This window comes from Aplysia californica, unplaced genomic scaffold (assembly GCF_000002075.1).
Source record: "Aplysia californica isolate F4 #8 unplaced genomic scaffold, AplCal3.0 scaffold00073, whole genome shotgun sequence".
NCBI lineage: Eukaryota > Metazoa > Mollusca > Gastropoda > Aplysiida > Aplysiidae > Aplysia > Aplysia californica.
This window is the reverse complement of record NW_004797343.1, coordinates 537,967-558,762: the sequence shown is the minus strand read 5'-3', so window position 1 is coordinate 558,762 and position 20,796 is coordinate 537,967. Positions and strand designations below refer to the sequence as shown.

Below are 20,796 nucleotides of genomic sequence, written 5' to 3'. Positions count from 1 at the left end.
AAATGTATTCTGTTTTTACATCTTTAAACATTCAGAATTCCTTTCCTTGATTTTATAAAACAGATATAAGGTTTAGTAGACTAAAATACAGGGGAAACCTGATATAACAGGGATGGTGGGAGTAGAGAAAATGTCCTGTTATGTCCGATCCCTGTTAAATCAGAAATGCAAGGAAAGTAAGCATTTATTGTGGACTAATCTGGTAATCTAGCTGTACTTATTCTTGGGTTGTTTCCCTTGCCACAAGTACCCACCAACAGGGGTTTTGGCACCAACTTTCTCCTTGCCTCCTTAAACCGCACCAGAAGAGCTTGGTCCACAGCATCCGCATCAGGTAGCCTCATCTTCTTTCGATCCAGAGCAAACTTTCCATTGGAGTATGCTGCCACTATCTTCGCTCTATCATTGATAACGGTGTGAATCGACCCTTGTGGAATGTCGAAGTAACGACAAATCTCTGCCAGTGGAGCTTGCTTTTTCTCAACAGCCAGGATTATTTCGTATTTTTTGTCAATTGAAAGGCAGTTTCTCGTGCGCTTGACATCGTTGGAGACACATTACGCGTGCGTGTTGTTAGGTTTTGGGCTAGATCGAGGTCTGCAGCACACCCCAGCCCTCTCTCGCTTCACGAGCTGTGTGTACTTGCAGAGGCATGGCTTGCGTGGGCTTGCTCCATCTCTCTCTCATTTGTCCCTGCTATAACCGGTTAGGCTCCGATGGGGCCCTGTTATTGCCGATAACTTTTAATTGAGTCAAAGAGTAGGAAAAAAACGGGGATTTAAAAAATCCCTGTTATTACCGGGCCTGTTATATATGGTTTCCACTGTAATCATGCTTAAAAGTCTGCTTTCCCCCCTGTCACTGTAAGTAGTAAAATAATACTGTATTCAATTTACTTTTTTTTTCATAATTGAAATTAGCATTTTCTTTTTCTTTTTAGACAAACACAAGCGCGTGCACACACACACACTGTAATAAAATGCAAGTTTATCTATGCATAATTACCTCCCCCATCCCCTTCCTTTTAGACTGACATTTTCTTCATTTTTTGTCTGCAGCCATAATTCACTGATATAGCAGATTAAGGCTTTCTAAAATTGCACTTGCTTAAATTAATCATTAGTTAAAATAAAGACAATGCATTTTGCACTAAAAGAACTTACTTTTAGCCACCAAAAATCCCAAACTGTGTCGACATTTTTAAAAAAAAATAAAAATCCGATTTAAATTTTAAAAATCGATTTTTAAAATTTTTATTTTAAAAATATTTTAAAATCACCAACCCTGCGCTCTCATACAGAGCCTCTAAGCTACAGCACATCACTTTTGGAGTGGCTCACGTATCGCCGCCACGTCTCTCTGCACCTGACCATCTCTCTTTGCCGCCTGGCCCACCTCACTCATCACTCACTGGACTGGCCATTCACAACACCGCACCGGTGACTGCTTGTTTGGAGTCCACCTACAGCCCCCAAACTCCCTTCCCCACAGCTAGAGCTCGCTCGATCTCTCCTGCTGTATCCGAGCACAGGTAATTGAGTTTACATGATAGAGAGAACAAAAAGGGGATTCCGGTAAGGTCCTGCTGTAGGGACGGTCCCGCTGTAGCAGGTGCCGTTGCAGTGTTCCACTGTATAACGATTTCCTCAACAGAAGACGACTACAATTTATTACACAATTTGCCTCTTCCTTAATATTTAGCACAACACAAGTAGGCCTATAAGTTTTTTCTTTTGAGGCAAAATCTATAATACACAGCAAAAACATTTTTAAAGCCAAATATTCTGAGCCTACATTTTTCAGCACTGACAATAAAACTATTTCAGTCATTAGTCTTTTCAGGGGAAGGGAAACTATTTTTTCTCCAAAAGTACACAGGTGGGTTGGGTTTTTTTTTAAAGCAAGAGTTTTATGGCGCTCGCAACTGCATACGGTCATATGAGCGCGCGAACAACAAGTTCGTTGCATTCACAACAGTTCATTGCACGACTTGGTTCGCGCCAACAATCAGATTTTATAATGTTAAAAACTTGAGGTAAAATTTTACTAAAATAACAATCTAAAAAAAGATAACCTGTTTAAAATCAAAATAACTGAATTTGCAATTTTCCATAAAGGCCTATGGCCTTTATAAAATCAAAGGATTCTGTTGGAATCAACGACGGAAAACAGATCTTGCAACATTTTGCATTTAAAATATTTCCTAGGGGAGGACGGGGAGGACTCTTCCTCCGCCCCTTCGTCTCCCCCACACCCCTCTTCTATCCCTTTTTCTTCTTCTCCTTCTTCTTCCATCTCATAGCCCATCCCTCTGATGGAGTGTGAGGTGGGCCTTCTCCCCCCCCCCCCCCCACCTTCCCAGCCCCCTCGGTCTGCTCCACTTCCCCCTACCCCTCCAGCAGACAAACCCCTGCCTATGGAGAAAGACAGCTCCGACCCCCCCTCCCCGGCCTGACCCCGGGAAGGGCGGAGTCTGTCACTCCTCCAAATCCCCCACTAGACCGCTGTCCAATCCAGGACGGCAACCTACAAAACACCCTGCCTCCCCCGCGAGGAGGAGTCAGAGTGTTTCTTCGAAGCCGGGGCCTTTGAGCTCCAAAATAAAAACTAAAAAATCATAATGGCAGTCCTGCAATGGAATGCCGGCGGAATCCGACCATCCATTGCAGAATTGCAACATTTACAGGCCACACTGTGCCCACGGGTGGCCTGTATTCAAGAAACAAAATTCGCCCCGGGCTTCAACCATAAACTTAAGAGGATTTACTGCATACCATCACATTCACACGGAGAACCAGATTGCTTCCGGTGATACCACCATCTACACCGACAACAACACAATCCACAGACAAGTACATCTTAAGACGACCCTCCAGGCTATTGCCGTACAGGTCACCCTGCACAGACCAATCATGATCTGCTCAGTTTATATCCCACCAAATTACCCCCTCAAAATAACCCAACTAAATGACTTAAAGGCTCAGCTTCCAAAACCCTTTATTTCGCTAGGAGATTTCAATGCCCACAGCCCCCTTTGGGGAGACAAACCTACAGACCAGAAAGGAAAAATAAAAAACTTTTCATTTCAAAATAACATCAGTCTCTTAAATGATAAATCCTCAACTTACAGAAACAGAGCCACTTATGGCACTTCATCCCTTGACCTCACCTTTTGTACCCCTGACCTAGTCCCAGAACTTGAGTGGTCTGTGCTGGATGACCGTACGGACCATTTCCCAACTCTTCTCAAAAACAATAGCCTCCAAAACAACCCGATCCCAGAACGCTTCAACTTCAAAAAAGCAGACTGGGACGGGTTTGCCAATCAATGTTCCCAGATTCTTAATCCTAATTTCGACCTCAACTACAATAAATTCCACGAAAAGCTTTTAGAAATATGCCACAAACACATACCAAAAACAAAAACAAAACCCCGGAGGAACAAGATCTGGTTCTCTTGGGAATGCGAGGACGCAGTAAAGAAAAAGAAGGCAGCGTATCGAAAGGCCGTCAACAACAACATCACAGAAAACAAGATAAACTATTTAAAGGCTCGAGCTGTGGCACGTAGAGGCCTCAGGGAGAGTAAAAGACAATCATTCCAAAAATACATCTCCAAAATCAACAGCCAGACACCACTCAACCAAGTTTTTAAAATTGCTAAAAAAATTCTTAGGCAGACGCACAGACACCATTCGGCATGTCCAGAGGCCGGATGGAACCACTGCTGAAACACAAGTAGACATCACAAACACAATACAGTGGAATCCTGTCATAACGAGAGGGACGGGACCGGTGCAAAACATCCGTTATAGCAGGATTCTCGTTAAAAAGGATCCAGTAATAAATTCATACCTGAAGTAGGTATTTATGTGTCAGGGACATGTGCACGATGTGTAATCGAGTAAAAATGACTTCATCTCTTCTGGAGAGGCCCGAACGTTCTCGTGGACCCAGTTTCAGCTTAATGTTGTGTAGTTTGTTGTTGGCTTGATTCTTCCAAAGAGTCTCCCACAGACTGGAGGTGAAGTTTTTTTACTTTATTTCCAACAGAAGCGACAAGGATTCCTCCGCCAGGAGATCTAACTACTCGTTTCCTTGGATGCCCACATGGCTAGGTGGCCATGCGAACACAATATTTTTCCGGTTTCATTCAAAGCATAAATGTTTTAGTTGTAACCTATTTTGCGGTGTAAAAATATGTAGTTTGTAAGTAAGGTGATGCAAGACAGAGTCAGATAGGAAAAGGAAAGATTTGTTAGGAGAATTTTCTAGAGTTCAGTGCCATGTCAATGTCAGTGGCCTCCGCAGAGAAAATGGAGGCTCCGGGATGGAGTCTCCTTTGGTGTGTACTGTTTGCCCACAGCAGAGTCCAATTTAGAGCCACCTGCATATTTTTCTATGAGTTTTTCGTATTCTACTTTAAATGTTTTGGTGTTTGTGCTTGCTTTGTTGTGTGTGGTCAGCTGTAAGTCTCCTTTTGTCTTTGTTAGGTGCCACGGAGGGAGGTCAGGGAAAAGAAACTGTTCGATGTCTTGTTTGGAAAAGTATGTTTTTGAGCTCCTCAAGGACTCTGAGGCCAAAAGGTTTTATGAGTTTTTCCTTGTTTTATAATGTGTTTATGGTGTCTGGGTGTATATTGCAAATGCAGTCGTGTGCTGGGTTCTCTGTTTAATTTCGTATTGTAGTGAAGTGTTCAGATTCCCTGTAAAACTTCACTCTCATCAAGTTCAACATATTTTGACATCTTACCTGAGATAATAGACTCTGTCCTTGTGTAACCGGAAACAGTAGGCTCCATCTTGACGATCTACCAGGAGCTTGATATTTTCCCCAATACTAGAAATTGATAATACAAAAGGATAGAAATATATATTATCTGCAGATGTTGGGTGGACCAGTTACCAAATAATTATGCAAAAGGGTGTGTGTGTGGGAGGGGGGGGAGCCGAAGTGATGTCCCTGTTTTTGCCAGATCCTGTTGTAGGCACACGGATTATGTCGGTTTACACACACTGGTACAAGTGATGAAACAATGAGAACACATTACCCTCTACCTATTAATCAGCTATTGCCACATAAATGATGATAATAATAATGCTTGTATTCATAAAGCACATTCATGCTCTACAGTCCTATATATATATAGAGTCTATAGCAAGCCCTGTTCGCATGGCCATCACTGTTGGGAAAAGAGGAGCACACATATCATATATATAGATCTGCGGTAGATCTAGTGTGCAGCGTACTACTTCTCACTCCATCATTATATTGCCATAAGTCTTGTCATCTAACAGAGAGGCAATCTGATGATGTGCCAGACCAAAGTCATGCTATGTCACTCACTGGACTTGTGTCAACACTACAGCGTATCCAACTTTCCCCCCCCCTCTCTCTCTCCTGCACACACAGTATTATAACACATCATATAGTTTGCACACAATCAACTTAGCATACTGTGGGCAACACAGGTGCAATTTGCCACCAATGTTGGCTTTTGCTTTGCTCCATTTGCTTTTTACTGCTTTCTTGCAAATTTGTTTTAGGATTTTGTGGGTGGTTGGACCACTGTTATAGCCAAGCAAACTGTTTGTCATAAAAGAACTTATTTTACTTTACATTATAAGTACAGTGGAATCCTGTTATAACGAGTGGGATGGGACTGGTGTGAAACATCCGTTATAGCAGGATTCTCATTATAAGAGATCCAGTAATAAATTCAAGGGAAATAGTCAAGTAGACCTCATCTATGAGTCTGATTTTCTGTTTTTGTAATCTCCCCCGATGATGATTTTGTTCAACATGACCTCTAGGTCTGACTTGATCAAAAACCGAATCAGGTTTCTATTTCTAGCTTTTGCGACGTTGACAACTCGGCGTTGGCGATCAGAAATAAAGTTCTCTAGGATAACCCGCCCGCTGTGTTGTCCCCCATCCCACCACACCCTGTGGTGTGTTCCGTCTACTTACATACGCCACACATTCGCTCCACAGCATTGTGACCTCTCCATCCCCGCATCGGAGAAGTGAGAGGCATGGTAGGCCTAGATAATCTAGACAAGGCAGGCCTATCACACGATACGTTCTGCTTGTCTGTGCGTACCAGACCTCCCCCCCCCCCCCATTAGCAAAGGCCTTTATTTTTGGCACATGTGGGCTCTCCCATTCCTTGTTTCGCAAGATCACCAACAGGTTTCTAAACTGGCGTTGTTTTACATAATATATTATGAATAAAAGGCCTATGCACCGTGCACAGCAGCAGCAATATTCCGTTATAACCGACTTGCATGTTTATCTGATTGCGCTAAAGCAGTATTTTATTTACAAAGATAAAGAAGGGGAGAAAATGGGGTTTAATTAGAATAGTGTCTTTATAATAGACTTCTCGTTATCTCTGGACTCGTTATAAGTAGATTCACTGTATAAAGCGTAAGAGACCAGACTCAGCCAAAATTTGTTATAACAGGGACCCACAGTACAGGGTTTTCATTTTTTTCTCCAATTCTCCAATTGGTTGACTCGTGAATTTTGTAACCATTTCCAGTGATTTTTTTTTTAAGATGAAAGAGCAAGGAAAAAAAATGAAGAGAAATTATGCAAAATAAATTGTAGGGTGACCTTATTTAGGCAGCCTATGGCCTATATAAGCTAACCCCCCCCCCCCCCCCCATAACCTTATTTAGGCCACATATGGCCTAAATAAGCTAGCCCCCCACCTGACCTTATTAAGGTCACATATAGGAAAAAAAACTCCATCTTCCAAGACAGCAGGACATCATGTAATGAATCTAGAATCAATTTAAGGTCCTTTTCTGTACAGTGGGTGTGCATTTAACAAGGTCACATTCAACGAGAAGTCAGCTTCAACAAGGCAATCCCCTATTTTTTCCTCTATATCTCTTTGTAAATGTACGTCAGCTCCAACAAGGTTGCAGAGAGACAGAAGTTGCTTTCAACGAGGTCGCAATAACCAAATAAAACAAGCAATTGGTGGCCCCAAAAGCGAAGATTTTTCTCCTTTTTCTCCATCTCACACGAAGCACAAGACCCATCCTCGATTCCTAACATATTTTTAATCATTGTACAGCTAGATCTAGTGTGCCTCCTAATATGCCAAGAGGATGGGCCTACAGTAGGGATGGGAGGGGGTGGGTGGGAACGCAATGCAGGCTGTGAGAAACTGGATGAACTCTGGATGGGTAGGTCTAGACCTTTATTTTCTTCAATTTTCTTTATTTCCCCTGATCAGAAAATCCAAGCACCCACCTTTACTTTATGTAGATCAAGGCCTAGATGTGAGAGGGTATGTTTCCACACGAGAAAATGCAGAAATGACAGTCAGAACATATGATCTAATGTAGATATGCTAGGACTAGCCTATCACTATCAGCATAACCATGCCATTCGAATCTGTCATCTCAATTTTCTTTTTTGACCCGACTATGGAAAAAAACAAACAATCATGCACTTTTGGTGCAAGCCTCTCAACGCAAACGGCAAATAACCAGAATCTTCTGTAATATGTACGGAGCCCACGGCCACGAGAGCATGGCTGCCAACCCATCTCCATGGTTTTTAGTAATGACAATGAAGAAAATTAGTAATTTCCCATAAAAATTAGCAATAGTGCACTCATTTTCAAATTACTATATTACAACGAACAAAAATATGTCTTAATTACGGAAAAATAGGGCTTATCGAAAATTAGATAAATGTGAAGGCCAAAGTTTTGCTTTAAACTCAACTTTTAAACCACAAAATGGTAGATGACTGATGTAATGGATTTAGGGTTGCATTTCAGGCTCTGGAGACAGTAGTAATTTGTTTTTATCAAGGATTTCTTGCCAAATCCATTTCCATCCTCAACTCCAGTACAACATATACAGTGGAACTCGGATTCAACTAGGTCGCCGGGCCTGACTTAAAACCTCATTATTCGAGTGTTCGTTATAGCAAACAGGAGGTTTTGTGTAGATTATTACAGGCACTGAGCACATAATGTGTAAAGAGAAGTAACAAGTAGTGCCTGAAATGCCTGCATAATATGAGCTGTGTAAAAAAAAGACCAATTTGTTCAAATGCAGGCCTGTGTCATCTCGATTTTTTGCCAAAAAGTTGTGTTGCTGTGTAGAGCCTAGCACACGGCAACTTTTGATTCCATAGACCAACGCTCAATTCATTATGTAGATCTACGTCAATACTAGCTTATATAATAATGATCAGTTGCTGAGGGGTAAAAAAGACTGTGTGACGCGTTTATATCTGCGACGTTCAACGCCCGGACCGCTGGTGCCCCCCCCCCCCTCCCCGACACAGTCACACGTTAGCAGGCCACCCATCCGACCCCGACACACGCCAGAGTATACAAGTGCGTATACCAACAATGCATGTGTTGGTATGAAAAAAGGCCGCTGATTGGTCGTATTCAATCGGGGTAAGTGAACAATAGTTCACGATGCAGGTGCAATGGATGGTTTTCGGGAATAGATAAAGTTCGTTCTGAGAGAAAAATAAGCGAAGCCACGTCTGTGGGGGCTGTTCCCCCTGGAAGGGAGACCTCGTTGAATCCGAGCTTGCTGATTTAAGTGCACGTTGAATTCGGGTTATTTTTATAGATTTTAAAGAAGAAAAAAAAATGGGGAATCTATCTCCTCTCGTTGAATCCGTGCTCGTTAAATCTGAGTTCCACAGTACACAGTCCTTAAATTCACAACAAGTAACATACTTCAATCCTTTTAGGGGGACGGGGGGTTGATTTAGAGATTGGCGGTTTTCCGACTATTGGTGGACGATTTACAGGTCAGCACTAAGACTTGTAAAATAAAAAAAAGAGCACAAAAAATTTATTTTTTTCTGCTGACGGTAAATATCGTAATAAATCGCCTTACGATCAGAATTTCATAGTGAGGCTAAAAAATCGCACTTAGAATGAACTTTAGCGACCCCAACATTCGCGGTACTCACTCGACGCCCTATCATCATGTGTGTGACATACAAACGCGCAGGTTCAGTTACCGGTCACGACGGCGAGCCCGACGAGACGCTTGTATAACTTTCTTTTCTTTTTACACAAGAGACAAATATTGATTTATTTTCATAGCGAAACAGCCTTTGTAATGCACAAACTGCAAGTTACAACAATGTTGTGTTATCAGACTTTTACCGGCAAATTTCAGGGTGGTATTGAAAGCGAAAGTAGATCTAGATTTTCCCGATCGAGCCACGGGGTCACTCGTACACTTCCGCTTGCCGCCATAGCCGCCTGTTCGCATGAAACGTACTCTCAGACCGGGAAAAACCGAATGATCGCGACCGACAAAATGAACTTAAGGACGTTATCGGATTTGGTTTTCAAATATTCGAGAACTTTTAAGTATTTTCCCGGGTCTTTCCCGAGGCAACTTACAGATTTCCTCAAATTTCCTTTTATTGCCGACATTTATCCAACCATTTCCGTCGGAACAAAATTTTTCCGACAAAAATCCGACTTATCTGACCTAAACAAAAATTTCCGACTTCCCTGGCCACCCTGTAGACACTGAGGCTACGTGCCCGGTTACCGTGTACGTAGACCCTGAGGCTACGTGCCCGGTTACCGTGTACGTAGAAACAACAGATTAACGTTTGAAGAAAACCCAGCACTACTCTCTATCTCTCTCTCTCGTGGTATTCTTGCAGCCCTCACGCACTCCGCCTCGCGTCGCCGGGAACTAGTTCGCGTAGTGGCCGATTAGGACCCATGACTGTATAAGTCCGTTGTTTGCCTAGTGCACATTAATACATATTATAAACACAGTGGGTCCACCAAAGTTCAATCCAGCCCCTATGATCTTTGTCCTTGCGCGATGAGGGGAAAAAATGAGGAAATCATATATGGTTGGCCGATTTCCATCCTTTTGAAACACCCTGTGTTCATAGTATTCACACACCCTGTGCGAATATAATTTCATAGTATTCGCACACCCTGTGCGAATAAAATTTCATAGATCTAGTATTCGCACACCCTGTGCAAATAACTAATCTAGATCTAGATTAGATATCTACAGCCAAAAAAAAAATACGAAGAACATTTCAGTTAATACAATTTAATCAAACCATATGGACTAAAAAGAAACGCATATATGTGGAAGACATTGAGACAGTTGTCAATGCAATAGGTACGTGCCTTACAAATAAAAGACATCAAGACACTAAAAGATCAACAAAACAGTCGCAAAGTTACAAAGAAACATTAAGAAATCCACCTACAGAATTTTCATCATAATTTCAAAATTATTTGTAACCCCCCCCTCTCAAAAAAACAAAACAAAACAAAAAAACAACAACAAACGGGGATCTGCAGTGATCATGCAGATCTGGGTGTTGTTACTGGCATTTTTCCATTTTTTCTTTTACCTTTTCTTCCCAGTCATGAGCAAAACGCTCATCTCACCTCCCCACCCAATCTTACACTTTTCTTACAGAAGCCAAAGACACCCTTTCCCCTCTGAGGTGCAAGTTTATATTTTGAACGGCCCCTATCCTATAGGTCCAGATCTAATACATTGAGGCATGTCGCGTACATGAGAGGCGGAGTAGGGTCGCTTTTCGAGGATCGCCATAAAAATAGCCTGGAACTCACTGGGAGGCTATCTTTACGGCACGCCGTAAAAATAGCCTGGGAGGCTATCTTTATGGCTCGCCGTAAAAATAGCCACTGCGAAGAAAAAAATACACACTAACAAAATAAAACACCACAAAGAGGAAAAAATAAAACTGTACAACTGTAACTGTACCAAAAAATGCCCAAAAATCGAGCCACGATTGATTGGTCGCGGCCGCGACAAACGCAGGATGCTAGTTCTACATGTCGTTATCAATAACCCTCCGTAGATCTAGATCTAGATCTAGACAGCACACGAGTGAACACAACACATTAAGTTTAAGAGCAGCACCCTTCATAGGCATATATCTCTAGCGAAAAACTGTTTGGAACTGTAGCCTGTAGCGTTTCTTTATATAAGTATTTACTGCGGATATTTTTTGGACCGATTGAACCATACATTGTATACGAACAATCTTTGGTAGGCCTCTATACTATAATTATAGATCTAGATCTATATAATGGCCACCTCTATTCTCACCCGGAGTGAAAATAGTGCAGGCGAGTCTTGTGGCTATTCTCACCCGGTGCGCGTTCACCAAATTTTGCGTTCACTCTAAACCACAGAATTCTACACTGTGTTATTATAACAGAAAAATTGTGCCGTGAACAAACGTTCCATTACAACTGTAGCCTACTAAAAGCGTACAATTTTGTCTGTGGGCAGTGGAGAGAGAGAGAGAAAGAGAGAGAGGAGTAGCGCGAGAATTTCCGGGCAAAACAAAATGGCGACCCGCGTAGTTCGGCTCGATTCGAAAAGTTAAATAGCCGTAGCATCTTTGTAGACAACCAAATTAATTTACTTTTGTGTTTTAACATCATTTTTTAACTTTGTTTTGGTCAATTTGATCGTCCACACCGATAGACAGTATTCAGAAAGAGACAAAGAGAGAGAGAAGAGGGGAGGAGTTGATCTTGCGAGAACTTCCGGGCGGGTGAGAATAGCCACTTTCCTATATAATCCGAAATTTGCGGGAAAGGATGTGATTTCAAAGTGTTCGGAGAAATAGTGCCCAGCTTTATTTTCCTGAACATTCGGAGAAATAGATCTAATCTAGATCTAGATCTAGATCTAAATCTAGATCTAGATATAGATCTTGATCTGTCTAGATCTAGATCTAGATCTAGATATCTAGAAATCTAGATATATCTAGTGCCGGCCAAAAAAATCGAAGTGACTATTTCTCCGAACGTTCGGAGAAATAGTGCCGATCTTTATTTCTCCGAACGGTTTCCGGCTTCTGGTCTCGTGATTTTTTGCCTATTTATTGCGAGAGTTCGGCGCCAACTTTCATTCTGCCTCTGGTCTGGGAAGGAACACGTACCGCATGGCAAGCCCGCCTACAGACAACCTTCAGTAGTAACACCCACCACACACCCACCACCATCATGCACATGTACACACACTAACTAAACATAACTAGTGGGCAACTTTTGAACGTATGACGAGCTGAACTGTGGATGGAGAGACAGTGTGAGTGAAAGCGGGTGAAAGGAAGAATGTGCGAGTGTATCCACAGGCGACAGCAACTACAAGACGACGACACCGACCACCCCTGGCCTGGTCCACAGCTCATGAACAAAAGGAATGCAGCACAGGCGGTGTTTTGCCTATATTATTGTCCATGGTTCGCAGGGAACAAGTGAGATTTTCTTTGTGTGTGCCTGGAGGGATGGGGTGGGGTATGAAAGTCATGCGGACGGGGATGAGCCGCGGGAGAGAACACGGGAATTGAATGAAAGAGTGAAACTGAAAGAGACGAACGACTCATGAGTCCTGGAGTGAATGGATCCTGTGTTTCTATTTTTGTATACTTTGAACTGTTACTGAATAAAGGCTGAAATAAAGCCCGAAAAACAAACAAACACACACACACACACACTCCTCACTCTCCACTTACTACCACACACAGACACACTCAAACACGCACATACACACACACACACACACACACACACACACACACACACACACACACACAGGAGCAAATTTTTGGGTCTATATCTATTTCAATTTTCAACAGCTAGTCTAGATGACATTTTTAGATGAGTGTAAAAACGTGAAAAAGAAAGGTTTCACAACAGAAAGAAATAAAAATTAGAACAGCCCATAAACAACAAAAAACATTAACAAATAAGGGCGTGTGTCCACCTGTCCGAAAAAGATTGGCAGTTTTAACCCTAAATGTGCGTAATTTTTAAAAAAAGTACAGGATATTACATGTAAATTATGGAATCACACACATTAAGGGGCTTGCCAGTGTCAGTACATTGGTCGCAGCAGTGACAAACGCAGATGCCAGTTCTATGTGTCGTTTAACCCTCCGTAGATCTAGATCTAGACAGCACACGAGTGAACACAACACATTACGTTTAAGAGCAGCACCCTTCATAGGCAACACGTCATATCTATAGCGAAAAACTGTTTGGAATTGTAGCATTTTTTTATATAAATATTTACGGCGGACATTTTTTGGACCGATTGAACCATATTGTATACGAACAATCTTTGGTAGGCCCATACTATAATTATAGATCTATATAATATCCGAAATTTGCGGGAAAGGATGATATTTCAGAGTGTTCGGAGAAATAGTGCCCAGCTTTATTTTCCCGAACGTTCGGAGAAATAGATCTAGTGCCGGCCCAAAAAAATAGGCCGACCTTCCAGGACCGGGGGCGGGATTCGATCACGCTTGGAACAGAACATGAGAACGTAGACAGTTTGTATAACGTTCTCTAACGTAAGAGGACGTAGACACTACCATCCAGTTTAGTTGAGGAAAAAACTATTCAGACTTACTATTTGGACAATTTATCGAAAAACGTGCTCGTTTCTTCTGTAGTAAGCGGCCGCATGGTGCTTGTTCTAAAACTGTCTTTAAAAAAAACACAGGAAGTTGATGGTATAGGTTTACGTAAAGTCTATCGCAGTAGCTCCCCCTCCACACACGCCCATTTACCACTTCCGAGCAGCGTTTCTATAATTTTTTGCGCTTGTTAGGCTAGGCAGAAGAATGGGCTGAACATTTATTTCCGGAAGTAAACATTTCATTCAATTTGTATTTTCAAGACATATGCGAAATATCTTTTTGCGCATAGAAGTCAGGTTGTCAGAAATACACAATCTCTTACTTTTTGTTAAATTGTTGTCAGGGTGCTGTAAACAAGATGGACGTTTTATCCATACAAATAAGGACCACCAGAAAATCTCGTTGTTTTTTGCTTTTGAACGATCAAGCATGACTTACATCTTTGTATCCAGACTGTGTTTACTGCGCAGTTATCTATCATGCTGACACATAGTCTTCCAAGCAGATCTGTTCCAATGACAACCAAGGTGTTGAAAAAGTATCTGAACGAGCCGTCTCCTCTTGATGGGTTTTTCGAGCTGAAAGAGCTATCTCTTGTAAGCCATATTGAAGCTCTAAAGAGGATAGCGAATGAGGATTCGCCATCTCAAAATTTTAACTGTTCTTCAAATAACACATGTCTTCCGGTTTTGTTAAATGTACCCAACGGCTCAGAACAATCATCGCTCTCAAGTATACAAAATAGACCTTCGTCTAATCATAATGCATGGACTGTAGATCCTGCATCAGTTCCTGGAAATTTGAGAGGTGAAACCACCTCAAAGCTGGGAAATCTTTCCATTGAGGAAATACTCAGCCGTGGCTCATCTGTGTCTGACAAGGTGAAAGAAGAAACGGACGAACTACCTTGTGTGGACAAGAACTTCGTCAGAGCAAGACGAAAATCATTGAAATGTGAGAGATATTGTTATCGTTGTTATTTGTCAATGCTTTTATTATTGCTGCTGTATGAAAAGGAAGTGGCTATTCTCACCCGGGGTGAGAATAGAAATACGATCGACCTCTCACCCCGGGTGAGACTTGCCACCGTAGGCTATTCTCACCAGGTGTGAAACAAGACCTGTTTTTCCTAATTTCGGAATACTTTCTATCGATGTGGATGATCAAATGGATAAAGGCAAAGAAAAGGTTACGTTATAGCACAAAAGTAAGCTAATTTTATAGACTACAAAGATGCTATGGCTTTTTCTCTTTTCGAATCGAGCAGAACTACGCAGGTCGCCATTTTGTTTTGCCCGGAAGTTCTCGCGCTACTCCTCTCTCTCTCTCTCCACTGCCCACAGACAAAATTGTACGCTTTTAGTAGGCTAACAGTAGTAATGGAACGTTTGTTCACGCCTACAATTTTTCTGTTATCACAGTGTAGAATTCTGTGTTTTAGGGTGAACGCAAAATTGGTTGGCCTAGATCTAGGCTATAACGGTGAACGCGCACCGGGTGAGAATAGCCAAAAGACTCGCCTGCACTATTCTCACCCGGGGTGAGAATAGAGGTGGCCTTATGAAAAAACCTAATTGAGGAAATACTTTACAGTAAACTCTGGTACTAAACTGGTCATTGACAGACATCCTAACTCGCCCGGGATCGCCCGGGAATTCCCTTACGCACTCCACCCTGACTCGCCCGGAACCGCCCGGGCCGACCAAGCTTCTTTAGAAATGAAGTCTCGCCTTTTCGAGATTCTGGGGCCGAGATTTTGATTTGCATAGTTATTTCAAAAAGTTTCTTCTTTCGTTTGATACCAAAACGAAATTTTCGGGCAAGTAGCGTTAGTATTAGAGCTGATCGAAGTGCGATCACGTTACAGACACTTCGAAAGTGTCTCGACTTGTTGAAAAGCGACACAATTGAGTTAGAAAACAGAAATAACGATGGATTTTAGCAAAAACAAGCATATGACAAATCAGATGGCACAGGTTTTGATGAAAACGTTGTAACAAGAGTTTGGGGGCGATTCCGATTGATCAGATGTAGAAAATCTAGAATTTAGATCTAGGCCCCGACCGCGAGGCTGAGAGTGAGAGTGACGGGTCAGACACCTTGATGGAACTAAAGTTAGAACATTTACAACAGTTTGCGCATACATAAAGTTATATTTTTCTGAATTGAAACTACATTCAGTTTTCTTTTTAACTTTTATTTTTTCAGGATTTTAAAAATTTGTTTAGTATTTTTAAAATGTGTTTTTTAAACGCTTGTATTCACGGGAGGTGGGTTCCTTCCCCTTGCTTAGGATCTAACAATGGACTTCCCGTCCAGGCTCTTAGGGTGTAATGTGTTAAAGATCAAAACAAGTGAACCTATTTTGATAGTTCTTCATTAAATGAATGAACTCCAGGTAAAAGAAACCTTTTTTCGATAATTGCCAAGTACAGGGCCTAAAACCAGAGAGCACCGAGGCAATTTACTAGGACACCAAGGCAAAAATTATAGGTGATCATTTTGTTGATTAAAGTTGGTAGTACCGGATCGTGCATCCCAACGTTTATAAAAAATAACAATACAATTTATTATTGCTCTCTACAAAAGTATAGAGTTATCGGAAAAATTGTAAAATCATTAATGAAAACTAAGTAAATCACAGTAAAATCGCATCAAAACAAAAGCACTAAAAAGCACAGTTTTAAATCAAATAATGATCACGATTGCATCTGACTTTTAAATGCCTTTATGACTAGCTCTTACTGAATGGATTAATTTGAAAGAATACATTTATAACTGTTGACATGATAGGGCACGATAGAAAACAGTAAATAATATGACCAATTAGGTAAGCCCATTAATGAAATTCAAACAGAGTGGTTCACAGGTAGTTTAGTTATAAAAGAAAAATAAATAATGGTAAATGAAAACAAATTTTGAACTTGCGTATGAAAAAGAAAAAATGAGGAGTGAAAACAACTTATGAACTTGTATATATGGAAAAAAATATAAGAATGAATAACTAAAAACTGCTGTCAAGCAGTTATACCGTATGAGGTTATGACTGTGATAAGTGAAAACAAGCTTTGAAAATTCATGTTTTAAAGTATGTTGTATATAAAAAAAAAGACCTAAACAATCAGCATGTCATAATATGACTTATGACTACCTTCTGATGTGCCAGAAAATCTTTCATATTCTTCCAAGCACAGCACCAGCTAATCCAACACATCTTTCATGGTTTGTTTGTAATCATCACCCTCGCACTTTCTCTCATATCTCTGCAGTCTTCTTTTTCATCCAGAGCTTTTTTCAGACACTGCTGAGGTTTGGTTATCATTGATGTGAGTGTGTTTGCACTAGCCATGACAAAATGGACACAATTGTCAAGCAGTGTCTGACTGAAGCTTTGATGAAATTTCAGACAAGTCTGACAGGATGTCTTCATACACCCCCCCCCCCCCCCCCTCTTCCACGAGTGTATATTTAAAAAAATTTAAATCAATAATTCCCCCCTCTCTGGAGTCTCATACTTTGTGGCGTTCAGACTTTGAATGAACTTTGGTGACCCCAACAACCGGTGCTCACACAGTGCCGTGTTGTGATGCGAAGGCGCAGCGGGTTCACTGACCGGTCACGGTGAGGAACCCGACGAGACGCTTGTATAACTTTCTTTTCTTTTTTTGTCCACAAGTGACAGCACAGGACAAATATTAATTTATTTTCATGGCGTCACACTTTTAAAAAGCAAAAAACAAGGGCACTGTGAAAATTGCCGCGGTTGACCCTTTGATTTTAAGGGCATTATGGCAAATTGCAAAGACGAAGTCGATTTGTACTCGATTACGCATCGCACACACCTCCCTGACACACAAATTGAATACATCCTTCTGGGAGATGAGAAAACGTTCTGTGTCGGATGCGATGCAACACAGATTTTACCATTAGACACTTGGTAAGAGAACGTCCAGACTTTGGAGAGACCCGAAGGAAATATTTTAAATGCAAAAAATTGCGAACTGTTCTGCGTAGTTGATCCCATTGAAATCCTTGATTTCATAAAAGCCACTGGCATTTACAACAGTAAATTATGAATAATATAACGTTGTTAGAATTTTTAATGTAATATTTAAAAAGCTACTTAAAACGAAGAAACTTTTAGCATTTTAACATTTTAGTAGAAATATTTACCAAAATCAAACCGTGCGGTGAACTATTGTGAATGTTACCAACTTGTTAGGTGGACTCATCTGACCTTATGCTGTTGCGAGCGCTGCCAAACCGCTACTAAACTAAAACAAAGTCTGCCATGATTTTACCATTAGACACATTTTAACAGAATGTCCAGACTTCGGAGAGACCCGAAGGAAATGTTGTTTAATACATGTATTTTAAATTAAATGCAAAGAATTGCAAGATCTGTTCTCCGTCGTTGACCCCAGCGGAATCCTTGATTTTATAAAAAGCCATTTGCATTTACAGTAAATTATGAATAGCGTTGTTAAAATTTTAAACATTATTTTAAAAGATACTTTAAACTGAGACATTTTTTACCTCGAATTTTTTATATTTTAAATTTTAGTAGAAATATTACCAAAATCAAATCATGCAGTGAGCTATTGTAAATGCAACCAACTTGTTTGGTGGGCTCATATGACCTTATGCTGTTGTGAACATTGTAAAACTTTACTAAACTAAAACTAATAAGTCTACCATGATTTACTGCGTTCTTTGGGGGTTCAGGACAACTTAAGTAATGAGGCTCATTTCTTCGTGACTGGAAAAGTTAAACCCAGGAACACTAGAGCTACACACCTTATGTTTTTTAGTCACAACATGAAAATGCAGTGCGAGTGATGGGGCTAGGGCTATGTAGAACATCTAAAAAGCTAAAACTTCAAATGAGATTCCTTTTTCTTGTCATAAGTTGTGTAACTGTCTCTCCAGGTGGCTCCTTCATGTTTCTACCAAAAGACTGCTGTATGTTAAGTTGTTTTTGTTATATTAATTTTAACTTTTTTTTGTACTCATCGAGTTTAGGACACCCTATACAAATATCTTGATTCTTTTAAAATGTGCTAAGTAAAGTATATTCTCCAATGATACTGAATTTTTAGCTAGTATTTTTGACAGAATTTATAGATTGTTGACTTATAGAAAAAGAATGTAATAGTGATTTAAGCGGTTCATGTAGCTGTTTGTAAATTGCCTTTGTTTTTTTTGGGGGGTGTACTTTGACAAGCAATGAATATGAGTGAGGTAGGATAGAGAACTGGGTGCTCTTTTCAATCACGTTTTACATGTTCAGACTTTTAAATTTCTCTTTTTTTGGGGGGGGGGGGGGGGAATTCATCTGAGAGTCAGAAAAAATAAGTGTTTTCTTCAGCTTGTTGTATTTGTGCTATGTGATGAAGATTAAATGAACCCATAATTTCTTTTTACAGCATCGAAAAAAAAGCCAGGGAAAAAGAAGAGCACATCTTTAGGGGCTCACAGTACTGCAACACTCACAATCTTGCCCAAATTTACCAAGGGCACCCAGAGTGCTCTACATTCATCAGCTGCTGGTGACATTGATGGGTTGAGTGCCTTTTGCCAAGGAGTTACTATTCATGAAAAACCCGGAGGCAATTCCAATGTGAAAAAAAGTCAAGACAAATCCAAATTGCACAATACTCTGAGCTCTCATCAAAAGCCGTCATTTGCCAGTAAAAGCCTCAATGCTGCCATAGTAGAATACAGTAGAAAAAATGCCTCTTACCCCGAAGTTACTCTCCATAAGAAGAAAACAAGCAACAGTATTGATGAAGACTCTGTGCGGTTGACAAAAGTGTACCTGTCTGAGAAGCAGTCTGGCCACATCTCAGACAGTGGAACTACCTATCCCTGCGCTCCCCCTGCAACTCCAACAGCAGGTAATCAAATGTTTTATGTTTTGTCATTACTGATTTGGACTTTATGGCCTTGGGCCCAGTACCATTAAGTGATACAGTGATACTTACATATATATATTTTTTATTTATTTTTTATAGTAGAGGATTTTACGGCGCTCGCAACTGCATAAGGTCATATGAGCGCCAAGGGGTGGGTGTCAACACAGAAGTCTTTACAGGGAATCAGACTGATTCTGTTCACCTCTCTAGCTTCAACAGCACAAGGTCTGCTTCGACTATCAAGGCACCCAGGAAATAGCAGGTCACAAGAGAGTGACAAACATACAAAAGAAGTAGAGGAAAATGACAATAGTAAGGATTAAGAAAGAAAAAGCAGCAGTTCCCTGTTGTAAATCAGGCACAGTTATGAGAGTGACATGAATCAGCCTATTTACAATTCTACTGTGCTTGAACGAGAAATGTCCCCCCTTCGGGAACGGCCTAAAGACACGACAGTCAGTGGCACTGCCCCGGGGGGTTTATATATATATAGGCCTGACCTTCTCAGAATCTCACTGAATCTGAGTGTTTGTTGAAAGCAGTGTGAGCCTTTTTGATTTTAAAATAATGATAATTGCAGGTACCAGTGCAGGCACTTATTATACAACGTATTGTTCATTGAGCAAGTTGCAGTTAAAAGCCTAGGGTACTGCAGCGTTTGGTTCCATAGACTAACGCACAACTCATTATCACAGAATTATGTCTATCATTGTTCAGTAGGCAAGGAGAAAAAAAATTAAGATAAGTCGTGTCTACATTTTTGCTGGTGTTCCGTGTCTGGAAGGCTAATGTATGAAAATATGATTGTGTGTGTGTGTGTCTCAGGCTAATAGCATGCACGTAGGATGACAAAAACAGCATGCTTTTATGCAAACATACTATGAATTTAAAAGGGGAATAATTTAGAGTAAAAATATTTTGTCGAATTTCATTAAGTTAATGGCTGTGGCTATGCGTACGGCCATCCCTCCCGCACGCATAGCCTATACGGCCCTCGTGCGTACGGCCCTCCCTTCGTACAGCCCTTAGATTTTGAAAAGTATGCTCACAGTACAGCCTTGATAATCGCTCAGCTGGACCGCGCTACTTTATCGATTGATATCTTGGCCAAGACAAAGATCGTGTATAACAAGATAGTTCACCCCTCTAAAATTGAGCCAGTTAAATAAGTGTCCTCAATATTCGGTGGCGCCCTCTTAAAAAAAGTGCGGACTTTGCAATCAAAGTTTCACTTGTTTGAAAATACATAATAAAAGTGAAACTAACAAACTGTGCTATTCCTATTCTTCTCTTGTGGTGAAACGAAAGAGAGTTTCAAAACAAAGACAACCGCTTCATCTGAACCACAGAATTCTACACTTATAGAACGGGAACTGTACCACGTGACCTGTGAGGAATTGAAGACCGAAAACAATGGCGTCTTGAG

The 20,796-nt window shown here is 40.9% G+C and overlaps 2 protein-coding genes across 3 annotated transcripts in view; one reads left to right on the top strand and one right to left on the bottom strand.

Moving 5' to 3' along the window:
* Positions 1-13,580, bottom strand: part of LOC101856956 (60S ribosome subunit biogenesis protein NIP7 homolog) — a 49,252-nt gene extending 35,672 nt beyond the window's left edge. The window contains exons 1-2 of one of the 2 annotated variants that reach the window (XM_005093957.3): positions 13,446-13,580; positions 4,753-4,839 (exon numbers count right to left, since the gene is read on the bottom strand). In XM_005093957.3, the coding sequence (XP_005094014.1) occupies positions 4,753-4,839; positions 13,446-13,501 (143 nt within the window). In that variant the 5' untranslated portion in view covers positions 13,502-13,580. Of the gene's footprint in view, positions 1-4,752; positions 4,840-10,395; positions 10,427-13,445 lie in introns of those variants that run through there. The other variant, XM_035968661.1, reaches the window with a different exon arrangement.
* Positions 13,581-13,638: 58 nt separating this feature from the next.
* Positions 13,639-20,796, top strand: part of LOC101856722 — a 54,172-nt gene continuing 47,014 nt past the window's right edge. The window contains exons 1-2 of the mRNA XM_005093956.3: positions 13,639-14,409; positions 18,882-19,352. Of these exons, the coding sequence (XP_005094013.1) occupies positions 13,935-14,409; positions 18,882-19,352 (946 nt within the window). The 5' untranslated portion in view covers positions 13,639-13,934. The remainder of the gene's footprint in view (positions 14,410-18,881; positions 19,353-20,796) is intronic.